General features: G+C 42.3%; 1 protein-coding gene across 1 annotated transcript in view; it reads left to right on the forward strand.

The window, feature by feature from the left end:
- Positions 1-19180, forward strand: part of LOC308321926 (roundabout homolog 2) — a 55718-nt gene that overhangs the window by 2306 nt on the left and 34232 nt on the right. Inside the window, exons 2-5 of the mRNA XM_080773033.1 lie at positions 6072-6398; positions 17749-17906; positions 18109-18229; positions 18629-18767. Coding sequence (XP_080629159.1) covers positions 6072-6398; positions 17749-17906; positions 18109-18229; positions 18629-18767 — 745 coding nt within the window. The remainder of the gene's footprint in view (positions 1-6071; positions 6399-17748; positions 17907-18108; positions 18230-18628; positions 18768-19180) is intronic.

Raw genomic sequence — 19180 nt, forward strand, 5'->3', positions numbered from 1 at the left:
GTGACCAAGTCGATGACATCACCATGTCATGGCAGAGACCATATTCAAACCATGCCTGATGAACAGGCAGGGGCTTGAGTCATCATGAAAATGTGGCTGTGTTACTTCTGGTGCAGAAGAAGATGGCGTCATCAGATTAAAGAATTAGATGAGCAAGAACGCTTGCCAAACAGGCAAACACAGGCTCAAAGTATTTCTTTCTCCAGCGCATATACTGTACGTACATACGTAGTGCAGTAGTAAATCCAAAGGAATCTTCTCAAAGCCACATGCAGTACTATAGTAGATATCGAAAACCTTTTCATTATATAAATTAACTGAATTTGAAAAGAAAATAATAAATCCCACTGGACAGCTGTCCAGTGGGATTTATTATTTTCTTTTCAAATTCAGTTAAAGCCAAAGATGGTCCACACCTCATGCATGTCTAACTCAGGTGAATTAAGTATGTAAGCTTAGCTTCTGAGTCTCACAATCACTGGTGGACCAGACCTGATTATTGGATCATCAGGAGGCAATTTATGATAAGAAACAGTATCGGTGCCAGTCTGCCAGATAGTTCATCTACCAGCCAACAGTTGCCAAAGGGAACTGTTGGCGGTCAACAACATGATTTGAAGCGAAGCAGGTCGCTTACCCTGTGTTTTTCATGTTTTCATGCATTAGTACACTTCTGCCCCTGGGGAGGAGGAGACTGACACTGGGTTAATATTTGTAAATATTAATTAATGAAAGAGCCCTATGATGTAATGTCATAGCTGAGAGCTGTACACCAAATATAGCCTAAGACAACTGGGCTGTAAAAATGCAATCTTAACTCCAACCCCCCAACTCTCCATGATAAATAAGGCAGAAATATAGGAAAAGGCCACGAGCAAATTATGTGGGTGTTTGTCTGGGTTTGTAATTAAGGCCAATGTAAGAACTTGTCTATCAGCACGACATGTGCACTAATAGGCTTTCACATGACAGTTATTGCTTGCTCGCTGTGGCTTTTTCATTTTCTCCATAGTTAAATATTATGTTTTGTTTTTCAAATCAGTTCATTCAAATGGATGCTATTCGTCATTCTTTCATATATAATATATACAATAATATGCCACATAGTTATGTGATACAGTGATTGACAGGGTTATCACATTTCTTTGAAAACAGTATGATTTGTGAAAGGCAGAGGTAAATGAGCAGGCACAATTGTTTCACTGAAAAGGTCTCAGTGTATTATTAAGCTGATAAGACAAGAAACTATCTTCATTTTTGAAGAAGGAACAAACATCTCTATACTATCTATCTATAATATCTAAGGACCACTGTAGAGCTAGAAATTGGCTTCACAATATCTTTTAGACATATCCTTTTGTATGCAACCTGAACCTTCGGAGACATATATCCTTCCGAGTGTGGTAGAGAGTAATCACTTTGTGTGAGGCGAAGACACTCATTCACATGCTCCTCCACAGTGGGCGACAGTTCAAGGTTGCCTGCTATTAAGCCTTATGGATGATCGAGACTACTGCTCCCCTCTGCTCAATACTGAGAGCATCTATCAGACGTGTGGCAGTGATTTGATGTGTGCAGTGCTTCACGTTCTAACTTAAAGGAAGAAGTACTGTAGGCATTATGTTATTAAAACTATGCGCAGTGACATGTTTTTTGCTGGTTGTATCATTTGTTTGGAAATTCAATATCGGAATAGCTTATACTGTACTGTAGCTTTTTAAACACGTTCTTTTAAAACTTCACCCAGGGTCACCCAGAATCTAGGTGTGACAAATCACGTCACACCATTACTTGAATATCTTCAAGGGCCTACTATGCTAAGCTATTTATTTCATTCTGTTTGTATTGTAGAGGTTTCTGAGATCACTAGTGACATTTCAGGTTTGATTTCTTCAACTACAGGCTACAGCACTGCAATCTTCCTGTCATGAATCAAACATGCTCTTAAATATACATTAAAAGCATCCATACACAGGGAAGGTGTTCTTGTTATGCTCAAGGGACATAGAGATTTCAGTGAATGCACAGTGGAGTTGTCACATTGCAACCTAGAGGGGTTTAGTTTTCCTGGAAACGACAGCTTTCTTCTATCTTGCCCCAATATAAACAAAAACAAAAAAATGCTTTTTGACCCATTATTTCGAGTGTGGTTTAACCTACTGTAGGCCTATTAACCTTCATAAACAGTGTTTCCCAACCTTTTTTGTCCCAGGGCACACTTTTCATATAGCCTAAAAGTCTCGGGGCACACCTAGATATACGGTGTATATATATAGGCCTATATACATATATACATACATACATACATACATATGTGTATGTATGTATGTGTTTGTGTACATATGTGTATGTCTATATATATATATATATATATACCGTAATTTCCGGACTATAAGCCGCACCTGAATATAAGCCGCACCAGTTAAATTTAGGGAAAAAACCAAATGTGTACATATACAAGCTGCACTGGACTATAAGCCGCATAGAGGCCATAGCCGGCCATAGAGATAGATTTATTAGGTCCCCTAGTGGCCGTTAGCTGTAAAAATAAAAATAAAAATTGTAAAATTAGCCGCACCGTTGTATAGGCCGCAGGGTTGAAAGCATGGGAAAAAAGTAGCGGCTTATAGTCCGGAAATTACGGTATATATATATATATATATATATATACATACATATACATGCAAAGACTATACTGTAGGTCCTACAGTATAGTCTTTGCATGATTATATTAGAAAAGCCAGGCATTGTTTTTTCGTTATACAATTCCTTTTGAATTGGAGACTCCAAGGACTCCAGGTGAAAAGAAAATATATCTGCACACTGTTTTGAATGCTCCCAAACCAGCACAATGTTTTGACCTGAAGCGGTCTTGCTCAGCAGTTTGTTGTGGATGTGCATGCATTTCCCTGGACTCCAAGGATTCCAACCATTATCATTATACTGTAGTTCAGCAGAATTGGAATAGAATAAAAATCCTTTTGATTACCAAGGTACACTGATTGTACTGAATTTTGTCTTGGTGACAGTGATGCAGACAGAAATATGGACAACTTAAATAGTTTAGTACATTACAGACCCATTGGCGATATTCAGACCGCGGCCATCTTGTCAGCAAGGTGCTAACTACGTAGGTGCGAGACTTATGACATATTGAAGCTGTGCCACAGCGCAAATGTAAACACAACCTAACAAGACTACAACTCGAAATTATTATGGAGATATCAAATGTTTGTCCCGCTGATTCCGGTTCATCGTTTCTGCTTGAGAGATCCCAGATGCAGGCTGGAGGGGGGAACTTGTGAACTCAATACTGCCGCAATCTGGCTTAGTCAGGTTAACGTATACCACTCCTATACGGAGCTTTGTGTGTCTCTGTGTCCCTGGCTGTATCCCTGTGTCCGAGCACGAAAATAGCGTTTGGTTGGTTTCCATCACCAAGTGTAAATGTTGTGCAGCCTAACACACAGTATACTGTATATATGATGATTTTGCATGTGATAGTACAGTACAGTAGAGGGACCCCCTGGGGACCCCCACATGGTTTTGGACGCAGGGCGGCTTGCCGGAACCGGCCCGGCCCCCTGGGAGCATTCATGTGGGTCTGGATGTTCCGGGGACCCCCGAGGACCCCCACACGCTAACTGTCATTTCACGACCGTTTCGGACACAGGGCGGCTTGCCGGAACTGGGCCGGCACCCTGGGTTCGTTCCTGTGTGTCTGGAAGTTCCGGGGACCCCACACGGAGTTGCACCACTCACTTCACAGTTCACAGTTGTAATTTGTTTGGAGTTTGGAAGCACTCGTTTTTAGTAAAGCAACCTCCTGCTGCCTCCTGCATTATGTGCAAATTCAAAACAGGTGGTACGCAGGGCAGTTGAGTGATATCCAACGAGCACTCCCAAACTCTGACACTGAAAAAAGAAATACCTGCACAGAATTTCTGTGTTGTCGTTGAATTATATTTTGTCCATATTTCCATGCTGTATTGAATGTGGTACCATAATAGGAGACACAACAGCTAAACATTATTGTAAATTGTAGATTTTTAACAAAAATGTAAGGCTTTAGTGTTTCATTTTACATTCTCAAGAGTTAAAGATCTACAATTTTGTTACCAACTCTTCTCAAGGATCCCCGGTGGTCCCCGGACTACTGGTTGAAAACCACTGCCATAAACAAAGGTCACAAAACTAGAAAAGGGCGCTCCTCTGAGCTCAAATCCCCAATATGTGGGGTTGTATGATGCAAGGGGAAAGAGTTATTTATTTATTATTGTACAACCTTTGGTTCAAGAGTTACATTATAGGCCAAAATGTAAAGGGGCCTGTTATAGCACCACCATGGGGTTGATTATTGGGAATGTGCATGCAAAGTTTCACGGCGATCAGTTCAGCAGTGTCCAAGATTAAATCAAATCAATTCACGAAATACATAAATCAGCTTATAGCTAAAAGTGAAGTGAGGATTACTCTAGTGTTCCAGATTTAAGTAATGCACCAGCAGCATGCACCACATGCAGCCTGACATGTATGTCATTAGGTTAGTACTGGTGTTGGTTTCTACTCACCACGCGATTCCCATAATGGAGGATTTTTATCTAGTCTAGATTATATACTGTAGAAAAGACTTCCGACATAATCTGCGATATGGTGACATTTGACAATATTTTCACTGTCTGCCCATCTGTTCTTTGAAATCAGACAGAAAGCAGCATTTTTCGTCTATTTGAATTATTCATTTTCTGACCTTAGCACATTGTTAGAGACATATTCACTCTTGCTCTCTAAAAGCTTAGCTGAGGCCTTCAGCTTGACATAGTGCTTCTTTCTCCTCATAGTAGAGGGGAGCAGTAGCCTAATGGATCCCCAGGGAAATGGATATGGAAGCTATTTGGATCTTGCTATCTCATTCTCTCAACTTAGATCTTTTCTTCTCTCATATGTATCAGTCATATCTCTCTGCCCATCTCATTCTTGGCTTCCTACCACGCTTCATTTCCACTGTGCAGAAATCTTGACGGGCAAAGACTGGCTATTATAATTTCATATTGAATCCCCTGCTACAACCTCTGTGGAAATAGGTTTTCGACTTTATGTCTTTACAAGGATTGTTTCTATTGCATACATATCTTGGAAATGGTATGTAATTCTGAGTTCTATGAGATGGTCATCATCATAGAGTCTATGATGATGACTTTGACGTGGTGGCCTTTTTGCTGTTCATCTGGGTTCATCTACCGTCTATGACATAGATGGTAGATGAACCCATAGGATGAATGAATGTGAGCACAGATTATTTTGCCCTATAGTTACACACAGTAAGTAAATATTGGACTCGTACAAGCCAGATATCTTCCGAACATTCTGACAAATGAGGAGGAAATTAACTTAAATACCTGTCTCACTCTCAACAAAGTCTTGTGAGATCACTAATCACAGGACATTCACAAAATACTTAGGAGATCGGAAGTGTATATCATTTCATACCATTGGAATATTTTCGCAATTGATAGAGGATCTTTTATAATATAAAAGGTCCTTGATCAATTGCGAAAATATTCCAAAATGACATTGACCATATTATGGTCAATGTTCTTTATTGCAGTGAGAACTGTTAAGGCAGTAACTAGAAATGCACTCTGTCGATTGCGTTGCACACAAGTTGGCTATACATGGCCTACTTGTGCTCAAGCAGAGCGCGCAAGTATTGCCGACCTCTACGAACTTACGATCAGCCGCTCTATAAAATATATATACCTACCTTGAAGCGTACCTTAGTTACGTCACCGTCAACAGCCAATAAGGGACCACCATTCTTACCGACATACATACAGTACATACATGTATACATGCATACGTTACCTTTTACCCACCCAACATTGAAACATATCTTAATCTTAACCATCAACAGCCAATTATAACCATGCATACCACTTTTGAATTTTGATCCAGCCGACCACAGTACCTGCGCGCTCTGCTTGCGCAAGTAATGAGTCTAATATACCTGTACATAGATGACCTGCAGCCAGATTGCTAATATGTGTCTCTATATCTCTCCCTCCTCACAGTATCCCGGACGAGGTTTGAGGACAGCCCGCCTCGTATCGTGGAGGACCCCTCGGACCTGGTCGTGTCCAAAGGGGAGCCAGCAACCCTCAACTGCAAGGCGGAGGGACGTCCCGTGCCTAATTTAGAGTGGTACAAGGACGGAGAACGAGTCGACACGGACAAGGACGACCCGCGTTCCCATCGCATGCTGCTGCCCAGCGGCTCTCTGTTCTTCCTACGCATCGTACACGGACGGCGGAGCAAACCGGACGAGGGCATCTACACCTGTGTCGCCCGCAACTACTTGGGAGAGGCCATCAGTCGCAATGCTTCCCTGGAAGTTGCCGGTAAGTCGTTGTCTTTTCTTGTGTGTAATCGCAATCTGTGACTAATCTATTGGTCATATTCACACTGTGGCCGTTTATATTTTATTTGGGGGTGGGTGGGAAATATGGTTTAGAGAGGACGTAGAATACAGTATACGCACATCGACAGGTGGGTGTTGGGCTAAAGAGACTTCAGTTAAAAGATGGATGGAGCCCGCACGCCATTATATGGTACAAAAAATACTTCGTAATTTGACGACGTTTCGATCCTGCGGATGACCTGATGAAGATCCACAGGATCTAAATGTATTTCTTTGTACCATATATGGCAGGTGTCTCCAAAGTGTGGCCCACGGGCCAATTTTGCGGCCCAGAGAATAATTTTATACCTAAATTGTAAGGGACATTTTTACATTGAAGTTTTTCATTCACCTGGGCATTTCCCAGAGTATACTGTAATTTGTCAGGGTTCCTTGTTGTCTCATTCTGAAGATGTCAAAGAAAGGCTATTTAATTTAATTTTTTACCTTGCACGTCTGGTTATATTTGGTAATGTAGTTGGCCCTTCTGTGTTTTAATATTTTCTAATATGGCCCCCTTTGAAAAACGTTTGGACACACCTGATATATGGGAAATGTAGTTTCTCACCAGGTTTCTCACCTATTATGGTAATATGGTCATTGGTTTCTCACCTACTATACCTATGATGCGAGAGCACAATGGCCACCATGTGAATATGGACAATGTGTGGTGATTTCTATGGCAGTGTGTGTATGTGATGAGAGATCATTCATGTGTGCACTCACAGTATATTGTATGCAGTATACTGTATGTGTTTATTCTTCAGCTATTTGCTTGTGTGAATATTGTGTTGTTGACAAAAGAAACTATAGTACAACAGGTAGACATGGATAGTATGGATGCATTCTGGAAATTGCTGGTCCATTATGAGCCCTATTTATTGTTTTTTTTTGCGCAGGCCAAGATACGTGCCACATACTGTCTTCCTTCACTCTAATTGTGCCAGTGTGGCGTGACCCTAGGCAGAACAGCAGCTATATCTGGCATTGGGAAATGGATTAGTCACTGTGTTGATTAGGAAAAGGAGCATAACAGATTAGTGAGGCAGAACTGTCCCTGTTTAAAAACATAAATATTATTTTTCAAGAGTGAGAACCCACCCACTTACGCACCCACCCACTGGGTTGTGCTGTGAAAGTGCTCATGGCTGGCTGACCTCATCTGTTCAAAAATAGGGCCAGTCTCCTCCTCAGTGATGCGTTGAGATTTGTAAGCGGCTGCAGCCACCTCCAGTATTGCAGCTTGAGAGAAGACATGAAGCATCCCTTCACTTTAATACTGCTCATCCAAAGTGTTACATGGATTCTCCTTCGTGTGCCTAACCGAGTGAATCGAGTGACCGATAACGAGAGCCTGTTATGGCCTAATCTTGATGACTATGGTTAGTTGGGGCATATTCTGACAGTATTGTGGTGGTCTTAGACCCCTATTCCCCTCAGGTACAACCCCCCGTCGGCCCGATGTGTGTATAGTTGTGCTGACTGTGGGGCAATTAGTGTCCTAGTTCTGGCAGGAGAGGGAGTTCATGCTGCTAATCAGTCTTGCAGAAAGGCAGAGGGGTGGGTTCATTTTTGTGTGTGTGTGTGTGTGTGTGTGTGTGTGTGCGTGCGCGCGCGTGTGTTCTATGAGTGTGAGTGACAACAGGTGGACAACTGCCCCATCCCCTCTGCTGACCAGTAATTAATACCATATAGCATCCGTTAGACTTTGTGTGGCTTAGACTACTGAGTAGGAAATAGCTTTGCCAACAATCGTCTTACTTTAACCCGCTTAATAGCAAGACACGATGATTACTAATAATGTATTCTGTCTGTACTGGATGGATGCATGTGTCACATTAGCATACTTAAATCTATGAAATCTTGACAGTTTACTTACCCTTGGATCGTCTCATGCTGTGTAATACTGAGACGTTGACCACTGAAACATGCCCCCCCCTCACACACACACACACACACACACACACACACACACACTCAGGCCTCATTCACACGTACCAAACACCAATCAAGCAATGTTTGGTCGTTTTTTTGGGCCACCACAATGCTTTTCCAATGGGAGTCACATGGTTTGATCAAACATTTGTGTTTGATCGCTGATTGCTGATTGCTCCCCCCTCATCAAACAAAAATGTTTGGTCAAACCATGTGACTCCCATTGGAAATGAATTGGGCCGCAATCAGACATCGCACACGGGCCGTGTGCGCCTGAGGCTTCATGGCTTCATGAAGGCCCTACAATGCTTGTAGATGTCAGTTAATTTAGCTTCTCAAATACGTTTGAGAAATTCAAATTAGGTTGATTACAGTTTCAGCAGAGCTTCACTCACATTGAATCATTAGCGAGCATTAGGGCACAATTTAATTTCAAGTGATGTTTAGCTCCTGTGGGTCCACAGGATGTTCTTGGCATGCTCATAATTGTTGCTTTATTCTACAGTACCTCACAAACCAATAACAGCTCAGTGGCCTTGTGGTTAGAGTGTCTGCCCTGGCACTGTAGGTCTGGGAGGGGTTCGATCCCCTGCCGGGTCATACAAAACACTGTGAAAAATGGGACCCAGTGCCTCCCTGCTTGTGCTTGGCACTCAGCATCAAGGGTTTGTTTGGGGTAAGTCCCTGCGACATACTAGCGTCATGTCCAGGAGGTGTAGTGTACTTGTACATCAAGCTGACTCATGCTAAGATAACAGGAGATACAGTCCATTGTAGCCACTAGCCAGTCCATGGATTTTTCCAAAATGTAAGCTCTTTAGACGTTTAGAATTTTGTAGGCCTATAGAGGGTACTAATTAATTATTATGAGTACACATTAAGTGCAATCACACAGAGGGTAACAGTATAATCCATGGAGCAGTGCCCTGTATCTAATCAGGTGTAGTTAATCAGTGCTACAGTGTAAAGCAATAAAAATATATTGACTGGATTACAATAAAGTAAAATAATATTGCAGAGAGAGAGGAAAAAATGCCACAAGGGCATAATAATTCAAGTCAGGGCACTCAAGGTAGATTTGCAATTAAAAAACATTTTAAAAACACCAAAGGTAAAATAATAGCTTAAAATGCATTGGAGACAATGTTTTACTTTCTCTTGATCATGGATTAGGAATTCACTAATGACCGCTATAGATTGTTTATTTAACTTCTTCTCTACTGTTGCCTCTTACTGGGGCACACAGAACATTCTGAAGATCTTCTGCAGACAATAACAGTAAACATCAGGATGCTGCATGTGTCTAGTTTGGAAAGACAAGGCACTGAGAAAAAGGTCCCTGTAGTCCCCCTTCAGACCCCACAATCAGGATTAAAGCCATTTCTCTCTTTTGCGAGCAAAGCCTTCATTAGCTGTGACAAGGCAGTATCACATCAATGGGATTAGAACAGCCCCCTAATGGGTTTACTCTTACTGCTCCAGGAAGACAAAGGAACAATAGATGCCCCGCCGCAGGTTCACCTTGAGTTCTCAGTCAGAATGTATACTTCTAATGTCCCGGCCATGCTCTCAGCCATGTTGTGCACACACAATGCCTGTGACCCTTCAATTTCTCCGACTAACCTTATATTAGCTCTAGCTCTGCTGCCTCTCACACTCGCTGTCACTTCTCAATGAGCACTGTTATGTTTTCTCTGTCCAGTTACACGCGTGTGCCTTGTCAATCATGCCTCATCAGCGGTCTGCTGTTGTTCAGTACACTCTTTGGATGTCAGGTTTCACATGTCTTGCCCGATGAAGGTCTTGCGACTGAAACATTGCACAGATTCAAATAGCTTATAATAGAAGTGTGTGGGTCGGATTCTGTTCTTTTTTCACAGAGAGACTTTTATAGAAAATGCCATTGTTTCAGTGTATAATTGTATATATCTCTTACAACGCTCATGGACAACAAGACATGGAACTGTAGTTCAGCTGTGGCTGCTGACAAAAGGCAATTGTATTATTGTGATTACTCTTTCTCCCTCTGTACCCATTCTCCTAAAAAACACCAACAGATGGCCTTTTCACAGTCCTAAAGCTGTGCTTTGCTTAACACTTTATGCAGATAAATGTCAACTTGGAAATGGAGCGATGAATATTCTGAGTGAGATTAAATCATTTAATCTGTATATCCCTGTAATATAAAAAGCCATGGAAATGAATGGCTGTGCTCAGAATAGTGCTGCTGTAAAACAGACAGAACCATTACAGTTGTAATGATGAAACCATCTTTGGGATTCATTTAGATTTAGCCTCGCCATTATTAAAACTCACAGGAGGAGAGGTTATGGAAATATGAGTATTAGTCCTTGTCCCCATGGAGCACTCATCACTTCAGACCTCAGCCCTGCTTTATGAACACATTTAACTGTGGCCATTTTGGCAGGCATGCAGAGCTGATGATGATGATTGATACAGGATACTTTAAAATAATGGTTTTTCATTCCAAAATACATAAATAGTAACAGTAATAGTATAGCCCCAAACTGCACACAACACAGGCATCTTTCTCACTGGAGTTATGACAAATTGCCAGGACCAATATGGCAACGGATGTAGGATCCAGCGGCCAATGCAGTGTCTACGTATATTGATTATAGTGTATGTCTATGGTTACAAAGTAGAAGGGAAAACAAAACACATGGCATGACTAAGACGATTTCTCACCAATTTTGAGGCTACAGTAGATTGTCATGATTATGTCCCTCACCGAAAATAACTGAAATGTAGCATGTTTTCTTACTAGTCCTTATGTCTGAGACGGCAACTCTTAGAATGGCACTTACTATGTATTTCTGGCAGTATTAGCATAGAAATTATGACCATAGTTTCCTTAATTGCTTAAATCTAATTGAAATAGCTAAAATAGCTGATATACAGTACATGTAAAACATTTATAGACTATAAGCACTCAAAACAAGTGTTATGTTATTATTATTTTAACTGCAGGGAAAACCAGGACTATTGGTAGTGAATGTTGAAAACCATGAGAATCTTTAGTTTGAGAGATAATTCTCGGGACTCAGGACACCTAGCCATGGTTTGCTGAAGTTGAATTAGCTATTAGCACCTGTGTATTCCGCATTGTTTTTATAGCATTTTTATCCAAATGCCATTTTCTCTGTCTTTTCACCATAGGTTTTCGACTACTCGGTTGGGAGGGGTATTGCACTCTGTTACAATGGGTGTGTTCGGTATAAGCACACTGACCGCACTGCCAATACAAACTAATAGGCGAGTGCGCTTCAGGTGTGCAACTGTGAATTTCCGAACGCACCCATTTTGAGAAAAATAGCCGGGGCCGTCGGATAAAAATGCTTTTCAACGCGGAATGCACGGGTGCTAATAACCGACCCAGGAAAATTCTAACATCCGTGGCACCGTGGGTGAGCACTTTATATTTGAAATCTGAAGGTTTATGTACAGGTTTATTTGCTTTGTAAATGTAGCAATCCCAAAAAACAGGCTGAAGTTGAACCATGACTGTTATGATTATGATAGTCATGTTTCAGTGCTGTAGGACACCCAGCTTGAAAACAGGACAATCCAGGACAATCGTGGAACATCTGGTCACGACTCACTCTACATTTGTATTGTGGTGGTTTTTGTCTCACAACACCACGTTCCCTCAGTCCCTACGCTCATTCTGTAGCCCCGATACGTTCCCTCAGTCCCTACGCTCATTCTGTAGCCCCGATACGTTCCCTCAGTCCCTACGCTCATTCTGTAGCTCCGAGATGAGGTCACGAATCCAAGCCCTCCCATTGTGTTTCAGAAATAGCGCATGGTTTCCACAACTTACGCTGCTTACCCTTTTCTGCAGATTGTATCCAAAAGTGAAGGTCTGTTAACGAGCTAAATTTAATTTAGGAGCGGCCAAGAAAATCCAAGTTGCGGCATGAAACAAGCGTTTAAATCGGTTGTTTAGTTTGTTTTTCAAGGAAGGAAGTTATCGACATGCACACGCACAACTTCTTTGAAAAACATGGCTGACTAAACAACTGATTTTAAACGCTTGTTTCATGCCGCAACTTGGATTTTCTTGGCCGTTCCTAAATTAAATTTAGTTTAGCTCGTTAACAGACCTTCACTTTTTGGATCCAATCTGCAGAAAAGGGTAAGCAGCGTAAGTTATGGAAACCCTGTATGCTCCGTTTCTGAAATGCAATGGGAGGGCTTGGATTCGTGACCTCATCTCGGAGCTACAGAATGACTAAACACCACCTGACTATACCTTAGTTTCTTTAGCATGGCACGCTTTGAGGGAGTATAGGCTGGAGTGCGTCACGTATACACCACAGTGAGTCACACTGAGTCACAGCAGCAAAAGAGTTTTGCTGCTGGTATTGCGCATGAATGTTTGGTATAGTGATCTGAGCCATAACTCTTGCTCTGTGTTGGTTCACGTGTTTCAACCCTCAAATGGCCCACTTTCTGCAAGACTCCCTGCCCTGGGAGACTGGGACTTTGGAATTGTGTGTGTGTGTGTGTGTGTGTGTGTGTGTGTGTGTGTGTGTGTGTGTGTGTGTGTGTGTGTGTGTGTGCGTGTGCGTGTGCATGTGACTGTGTGTGCGCACAATTTGCACTCAATTTGTTTCTGTGGTTCTTAATCTTGGTGGCAGGTTCAGGGATTAGCTCGCTGTGCCCATAACTTCACTCCAGTCACTATGAGCAAGAAATAAAGGTCTTGGTGTGCTCATCTCACCAGGCCTCGCAGACAGAGGTCTAAAAATAATACAGCTCTTTCAATTAGCTCCTCTCTGGCTCTTTGAAATGAGCAGCGAAGTGGACAGGGTCAGGGTATTCGGCGAGACTTAAGGGAGGACTGTCCCACCTCCTGACTCTGAGAGTGTAAAAACTGACCAGTAATTCACTCTTCAAGCATCATTTATACTTTGTGGCACAATGTGTTGCTTTCTGGCAATATCAGGTTTTTAAACTACATACTGTGAAGTGTAAACTGCAACAATTCTTTTCAGCAACAGAATGTGGTGCAATAGATTATACATCTACAGTTCAGACACTCTGGAATCTGTGTGTACCTTTCCAGGGGCCCCTTTTATTGCATGATGTCCTTTGTTGTGATGTTTGAGGGTGATTGCGAGTGGGGGTGTGGTCGTTTGAGGGGTGCTGTTTTATCTTTTTGATAGATGGGGAGTCCAGGGAGTAAATCCCTGTCAAACAAAACCTCTCTGCCCCAGGGACTACTAAATTCTACTTCATACCCATTTCCTATATTTGGACATTTTAAAAGTAATTGAAATATTATGTTGTTTTAATAAGAAATGCACAAGTATGTAGCTGTATCTGTGTGGCTGACTTGAGCCACCTAAGTGCTATACTTTGTTGTACAATAACAAAAATAGCTGATCTACAAACTCACAACGTGAACGTGATGCGCTGTAAGCTATCTGCTGGTTAGGGTGTTTTTATAAAAAAAGAAGTGGGCACCGGCATCAGACACGTCCTATGGTTACTGGTGCTGCTAGACCCTATGGTTACTGGTGCTGCTAGACCCTATGGTTACTGGTGCTGCTAGACCCTATGGTTACTGGTGCTGCTATAGACCCTATGGTTACTGGTGCTGCTAGACCCTATGGTTACTGGTGCTGCTAGACCCTATGGTTACTGGTGCTGCTAGGCCCTATGGTTACTGGTGCTGCTAGACCCTATGGTTACTGGTGCTGCTAGACCCTGTGGTGCTACTAGACCCTATGGTGCTGCTAGATCCTATGGTTACTGGTGCTGCTAGACCCTGTGGTGCTGCTAGATCCTATGGTTACTGGTGCTGCTAGACTCTATGGTTAGGGTGCTGCTAGACCCTATGGTGCTGCTAGACCCTATGGTTACTGCAGGTGCTGCTAGACCCTGTATGGTTAGGGTGCTGCTAGACCCTATGGTGCTGCTAGACCCTATGGTTACTGCAGGTGCTGCTAGACCCTATATGGTTAGGGTGCTGCTAGACCCTATGGTGCTGCTAGACCCTATGGTTACTGGTGCTGCTATAGACCCTATGGTTACTGGTGCTGCTAGACCCTATGGTGCTGCTAGATCCTATGGTTACTGGTGCTGCTAGACCCTATGGTTACTGGTGCTGCTAGACCCTATGGTTACTGGTGCTGCTAGACCCTATGGTTACTGGTGCTGCTAGACCCTATGGTTACTGGTGCTGCTATAGACCCTATGGTTACTGGTGCTGCTAGACCCTATGGTTACTGGTGCTGCTAGACCCTATGGTTACTGGTGCTGCTAGACCCTATGGTTACTGGTGCTGCTAGACCCTATGGTTACTGGTGCTGCTATAGACCCTATGGTTACTGGTGCTGCTATAGACCCTATGGTTACTGGTGCTGCTATAGACCCTATGGTTACTGGTGCTGCTATAGACCCTATGGTTACTGGTGCTGCTAGACCCTATGGTTACTGGTGCTGCTAGACCCTATGGTTACTGGTGCTGCTAGACCCTATGGTTACTGGTGCTGCTATAGACCCTATGGTTACTGGTGCTGCTAGACCCTATGGTTACTGGTGCTGCTAGACCCTATGGTTACTGGTGCTGCTAGACACTATGGTTACTGGTGCTGCTAGACCCTATGGTTACTGGTGCTGCTATAGACCCTATGGTTACTGGTGCTGCTATAGACCCTATGGTTACTGGTGCTGCTAGACCCTATGGTTACTGGTGCTGCTAGACCCTATGGTTACTGGTGCTGCTAGACCCTATGGTTACTGGTGCTGCTATAGACCCTATGGTTACTGGTGCTGCTAGACCCTATGGTTACTGGTGCTGCTAGACCCTATGGTTACTGGTGCTGCTAGACCCTATGGTTACTGGTGCTGCTAGACCCTATGGTTACTGGTGCTGCTATAGACCCTATGGTTACTGGTGCTGCTAGACACTATGGTTACTGGTGCTGCTAGACACTATGGTTACTGGTGCTGCTAGATCCCGCAAGATTGTGTTGCTGGGACAGAGAAATAATATAATTTGTATCTGAGGAAATCATGCATTAGTTAGCAGGACCCTCCTGAGACTAAGCAACTTTGTGGTCAGTGTTTAAATGTGAACCTAATGTACAGTAGGCTAAGTTCTTAAACACAGCGATAATCTGTATCGCTGTGTTCACGTTCACTTCCCGTCTCCTAAAGGGCATCCGCCCACTTCGCGCAGATATACGGGAAGTAAAGCGGAGATGGCATTGTCTTGCTATTTCCGTCTTGGGCTGAAGGGGAAGGAGGAGGAATGGCAGATGACCACCTCAGTAGTCAGTCCTCCTGGGCTAAGTGAACGCTGTTTGAAATATTCATGTGTGCTTACCCGAAATTATGACAGCCCTTACACAAGGCAGGAACATCTTTTTCATTTGATATGATGGACTCGGTCCTTGCGAAGGCTAATTCATGATTTGTCGCACAACCATGTTGCTCACCAAAATTGACATATTTACAATTGAAGTATATATGCAATTTATATCAGGCGAGGCTCTTTTAAAGAGTGAATCTAAATTAAGATTGAGTGTACAAGCCTCGGTTCCAGCCTTACTCATCTGTAAAGAGAAAAAGCCTGGTCACAACCTAAGACAGAGAATGTAAACAGATTTGTAAAGAGTCAACATAATTTCCTTAAGAGCTACTTCTGCCAAAATCCTGGTACTTCAGCCGACACACTACAGCGTAGTTTGCCCAGCCTAGGGGTGGGAGGGGGAAAACAAAACTAAACAAAACTATATTTTTTCATACTCATTTATATTTTTCATTTCATTCATGCTTTGTAATGAACAGTTTTGCAACATCACATGATTGTCATTGACAATGTCATGACTCACATGCTGATTGGCTATAGTATGCTCTAAAATGAGCATACTTGCATATTTAGTTGTTTATATTCTATAACTTAGCCATGAGTTCTCACAGATGTGTACCCATATATTGTAGGCTATTATTATCACCCCCCCCCCCCCAAACAAACAATACTAAGTCCAGATGTGTTGATTGACAGGTACTTAAGTTGCTCTAACATATATACGTTGCAAAGTAACCTATCACTGAAATATTCATGAAGGTGTAGAGGGGGAATTTACTGTACATTGATCTGTTATCCTGGAATACAGTATTCTGCCTGCACGCACACACGTAGCCTATGTGTGTGAGAGAGAGAGTGAGAAAATGTCTATCATGATTTGTTTGCATGAGTTCCCCTCAGTCTGCTAGAGTTGTTTGGCATTCATCTGCACTTTGGCTCACAATCAGCACAGCAGATATAAAAACATTTCAAAGGTCATCATCCTTCATTTCCAGAGAGTGAAACGTACAGGGATGACATAAGGAGACAGAGCACGTTGCCTTCCTTCCGGTAGCTGTGTGAGGTTGTGTTGTTTGGAATGGTTTTTTTAGATGCAAAACCTTTCATTAAAGCACTGGGAACCTTCTCTCTCTCTCTCTCTCGCACACAGGTTGAATTATGAATGCTGTGTTATTTGTTTACTCTCTGTCAGACTGAGAGGTGTGAATTATTCATTTAACAGCAGGGTAGTACACAGGCATACTGTAGGTAACATTAAAACAGTGCACTGCAACATCACCATGGATATGTACATACAAATAATAATGGACCCTCAGTGAGATTATTTCCGTTTGTTTTATTATCTATTCTAACCCAAGAAAAGAAAAAGCCAAGAAAGAACATTTCAACATTATAATTATTATATATATTGTTTTACCAATCCTTCCGTTCAGAGTCCATTTAGTTCCATTTAAACATTATTCAGAGTTCAATTAATGGGATATTTCATTTTCAAACTTTTTCAAATGTTTGGGGTCTACTCTGGCTTTTGTGTGCACCCCAGATCATTTTTAAATTGCTTGATTCAATATTTAGATATTAGATATTCATAAGACCAATTAATAAACTTATATACCATTACTATATAAACCCAATGTAACTTCAAACATTTTAACCACATTATTAGATTAATTTACTGTAAGTCTAACATTAAAAATGACCCCAAACATTTTTGAAAGTGAAATATTCCTTTAACAATAATTGAGTGAGTGTTGGTGTAAAGCCCAAACCACATCAAAGGTTTTAGCGTTCGTCCCAGCTGTGTGATATGTCCTGTTGCACGTGGACCCAAGTCGACCCAAGTTATTCAACTGGTTCAATTAAATTGCCCACACCACACCAATGGGTCACCATGCATCTACTCCCAACCATTTTGTTGCAAGGAGTTGCAACCAAACGGAGGAGTTAAGACCGTGTTGGACGACGTGTTACAATTTGTCTCTGTTTCCTACCATTTGTTTCATATCACCAGTCCTGAGAGATGACTTCCGACAGGCTCCAGTGGATGTGGTGGTGGCAGCGGGTGAGCCTGCTGTGCTGGAGTGCATCCCCCCTCGTGGTCACCCCGAGCCCACCGTTTCCTGGAAGAGGAATAATGCCCGTGTCAGTGCCAAGGATGAGCGGATCTCTGTGAGTTCACATCACATAAAAAGACATGGCCTGAAAATACAGTTCTGCACTTTGAAAACATGCCATTGTGATTAGAGCAATGCTATACCAGCTGACACCAAGGAAAAGTAAAGCCAAATGTTTTTTGTTTTTTTAAAAACCTCTACCGTAACCGTTAGAAGTATGTATACATATTGTGCTGATGGTCACTGCCGCTTTTCAGATGCGTGGGGGAAAACTGATGATCTCTCACACCAGGAAAAGTGATGCTGGCATGTATGTTTGTGTGGGCACCAATATGGTGGGAGAGAGAGACAGTGATCCTGCAGAGCTGGTGGTGTACGGTAAGTCATATCTTCTATAACCTTACCATAATTATGTTATTTAGATTTGATTTAGCTTAGTTGGTTGCTTACTCTGACCTTACATTTAGCTAGTCTCTCTAAATATGAGCATATATTGTAAATTGTAAATTGTTATTTATACGTTACATATAGATATGTTAAATCAATGCAAATTGAGCATGCATTACATTTAAATTGTTAGTCTGTATTGTGTACAACTGTAATTTTGTGTGTGTGTGTGTGTGTGTGTGTATGTGTGTGTGTGTGTGTGTGACTGTGTGTGTGTGTGTGTGTGTGTGTGTGTGTGTGTGCACGTTTCTGCGTGTGCATGTATCTCCGAATGTACGCATGCCCGTACATAATCTGTGCATCTTGTAAATCATGTTTCCATCACTGCAGAGCGTCCCGTGTTGCTGCGGAGACCAGTGAACCAAGTGGTAATGGGGGAAGACACCGTTGACTTTGTGTGCGATGTCCATGGAGATCCCGCCCCCACAGTGCGGTGGCGCAAAGAGGAAGGGGAGCTACCCCGGGCGAGGTAGACATTTAGTATCTGTGGTGTCTGATATGTTAACAAACTGACGGAATTATGGATATATACACTACTAATGCAAAATCAGGAGTGTTCTTTTACTCTGGGAGTGTACAAATAACCTGTAAGGGTCCATTTGGTTATATTTGGACACTCCCAGAGTTAAATTATCACTGAGGACTTCACTATGCGTATATTCACCAGAGATTAATTCTGAGTCAGAGTAAAGGATGTGGCCTAGAAAGCGTAGAGAATAATTACCTAATAATTCATGTCTGTCTACCAGTTAGGTGATGCAGATTCACTAATGAAAGACTAGAGAGGATGCATTAGTTAGCAGGAGGACCCTCCTGAGACTAAGCAACTTGGTCAGTGTTTAAATGTGAACCTAATGTAGGCTAAGTTCTTAAACTTAGTGT

This window comes from Protomyctophum bolini (assembly GCF_963924005.1).
Source record: "Protomyctophum bolini genome assembly, chromosome: 9".
NCBI lineage: Eukaryota > Metazoa > Chordata > Actinopteri > Myctophiformes > Myctophidae > Protomyctophum > Protomyctophum bolini.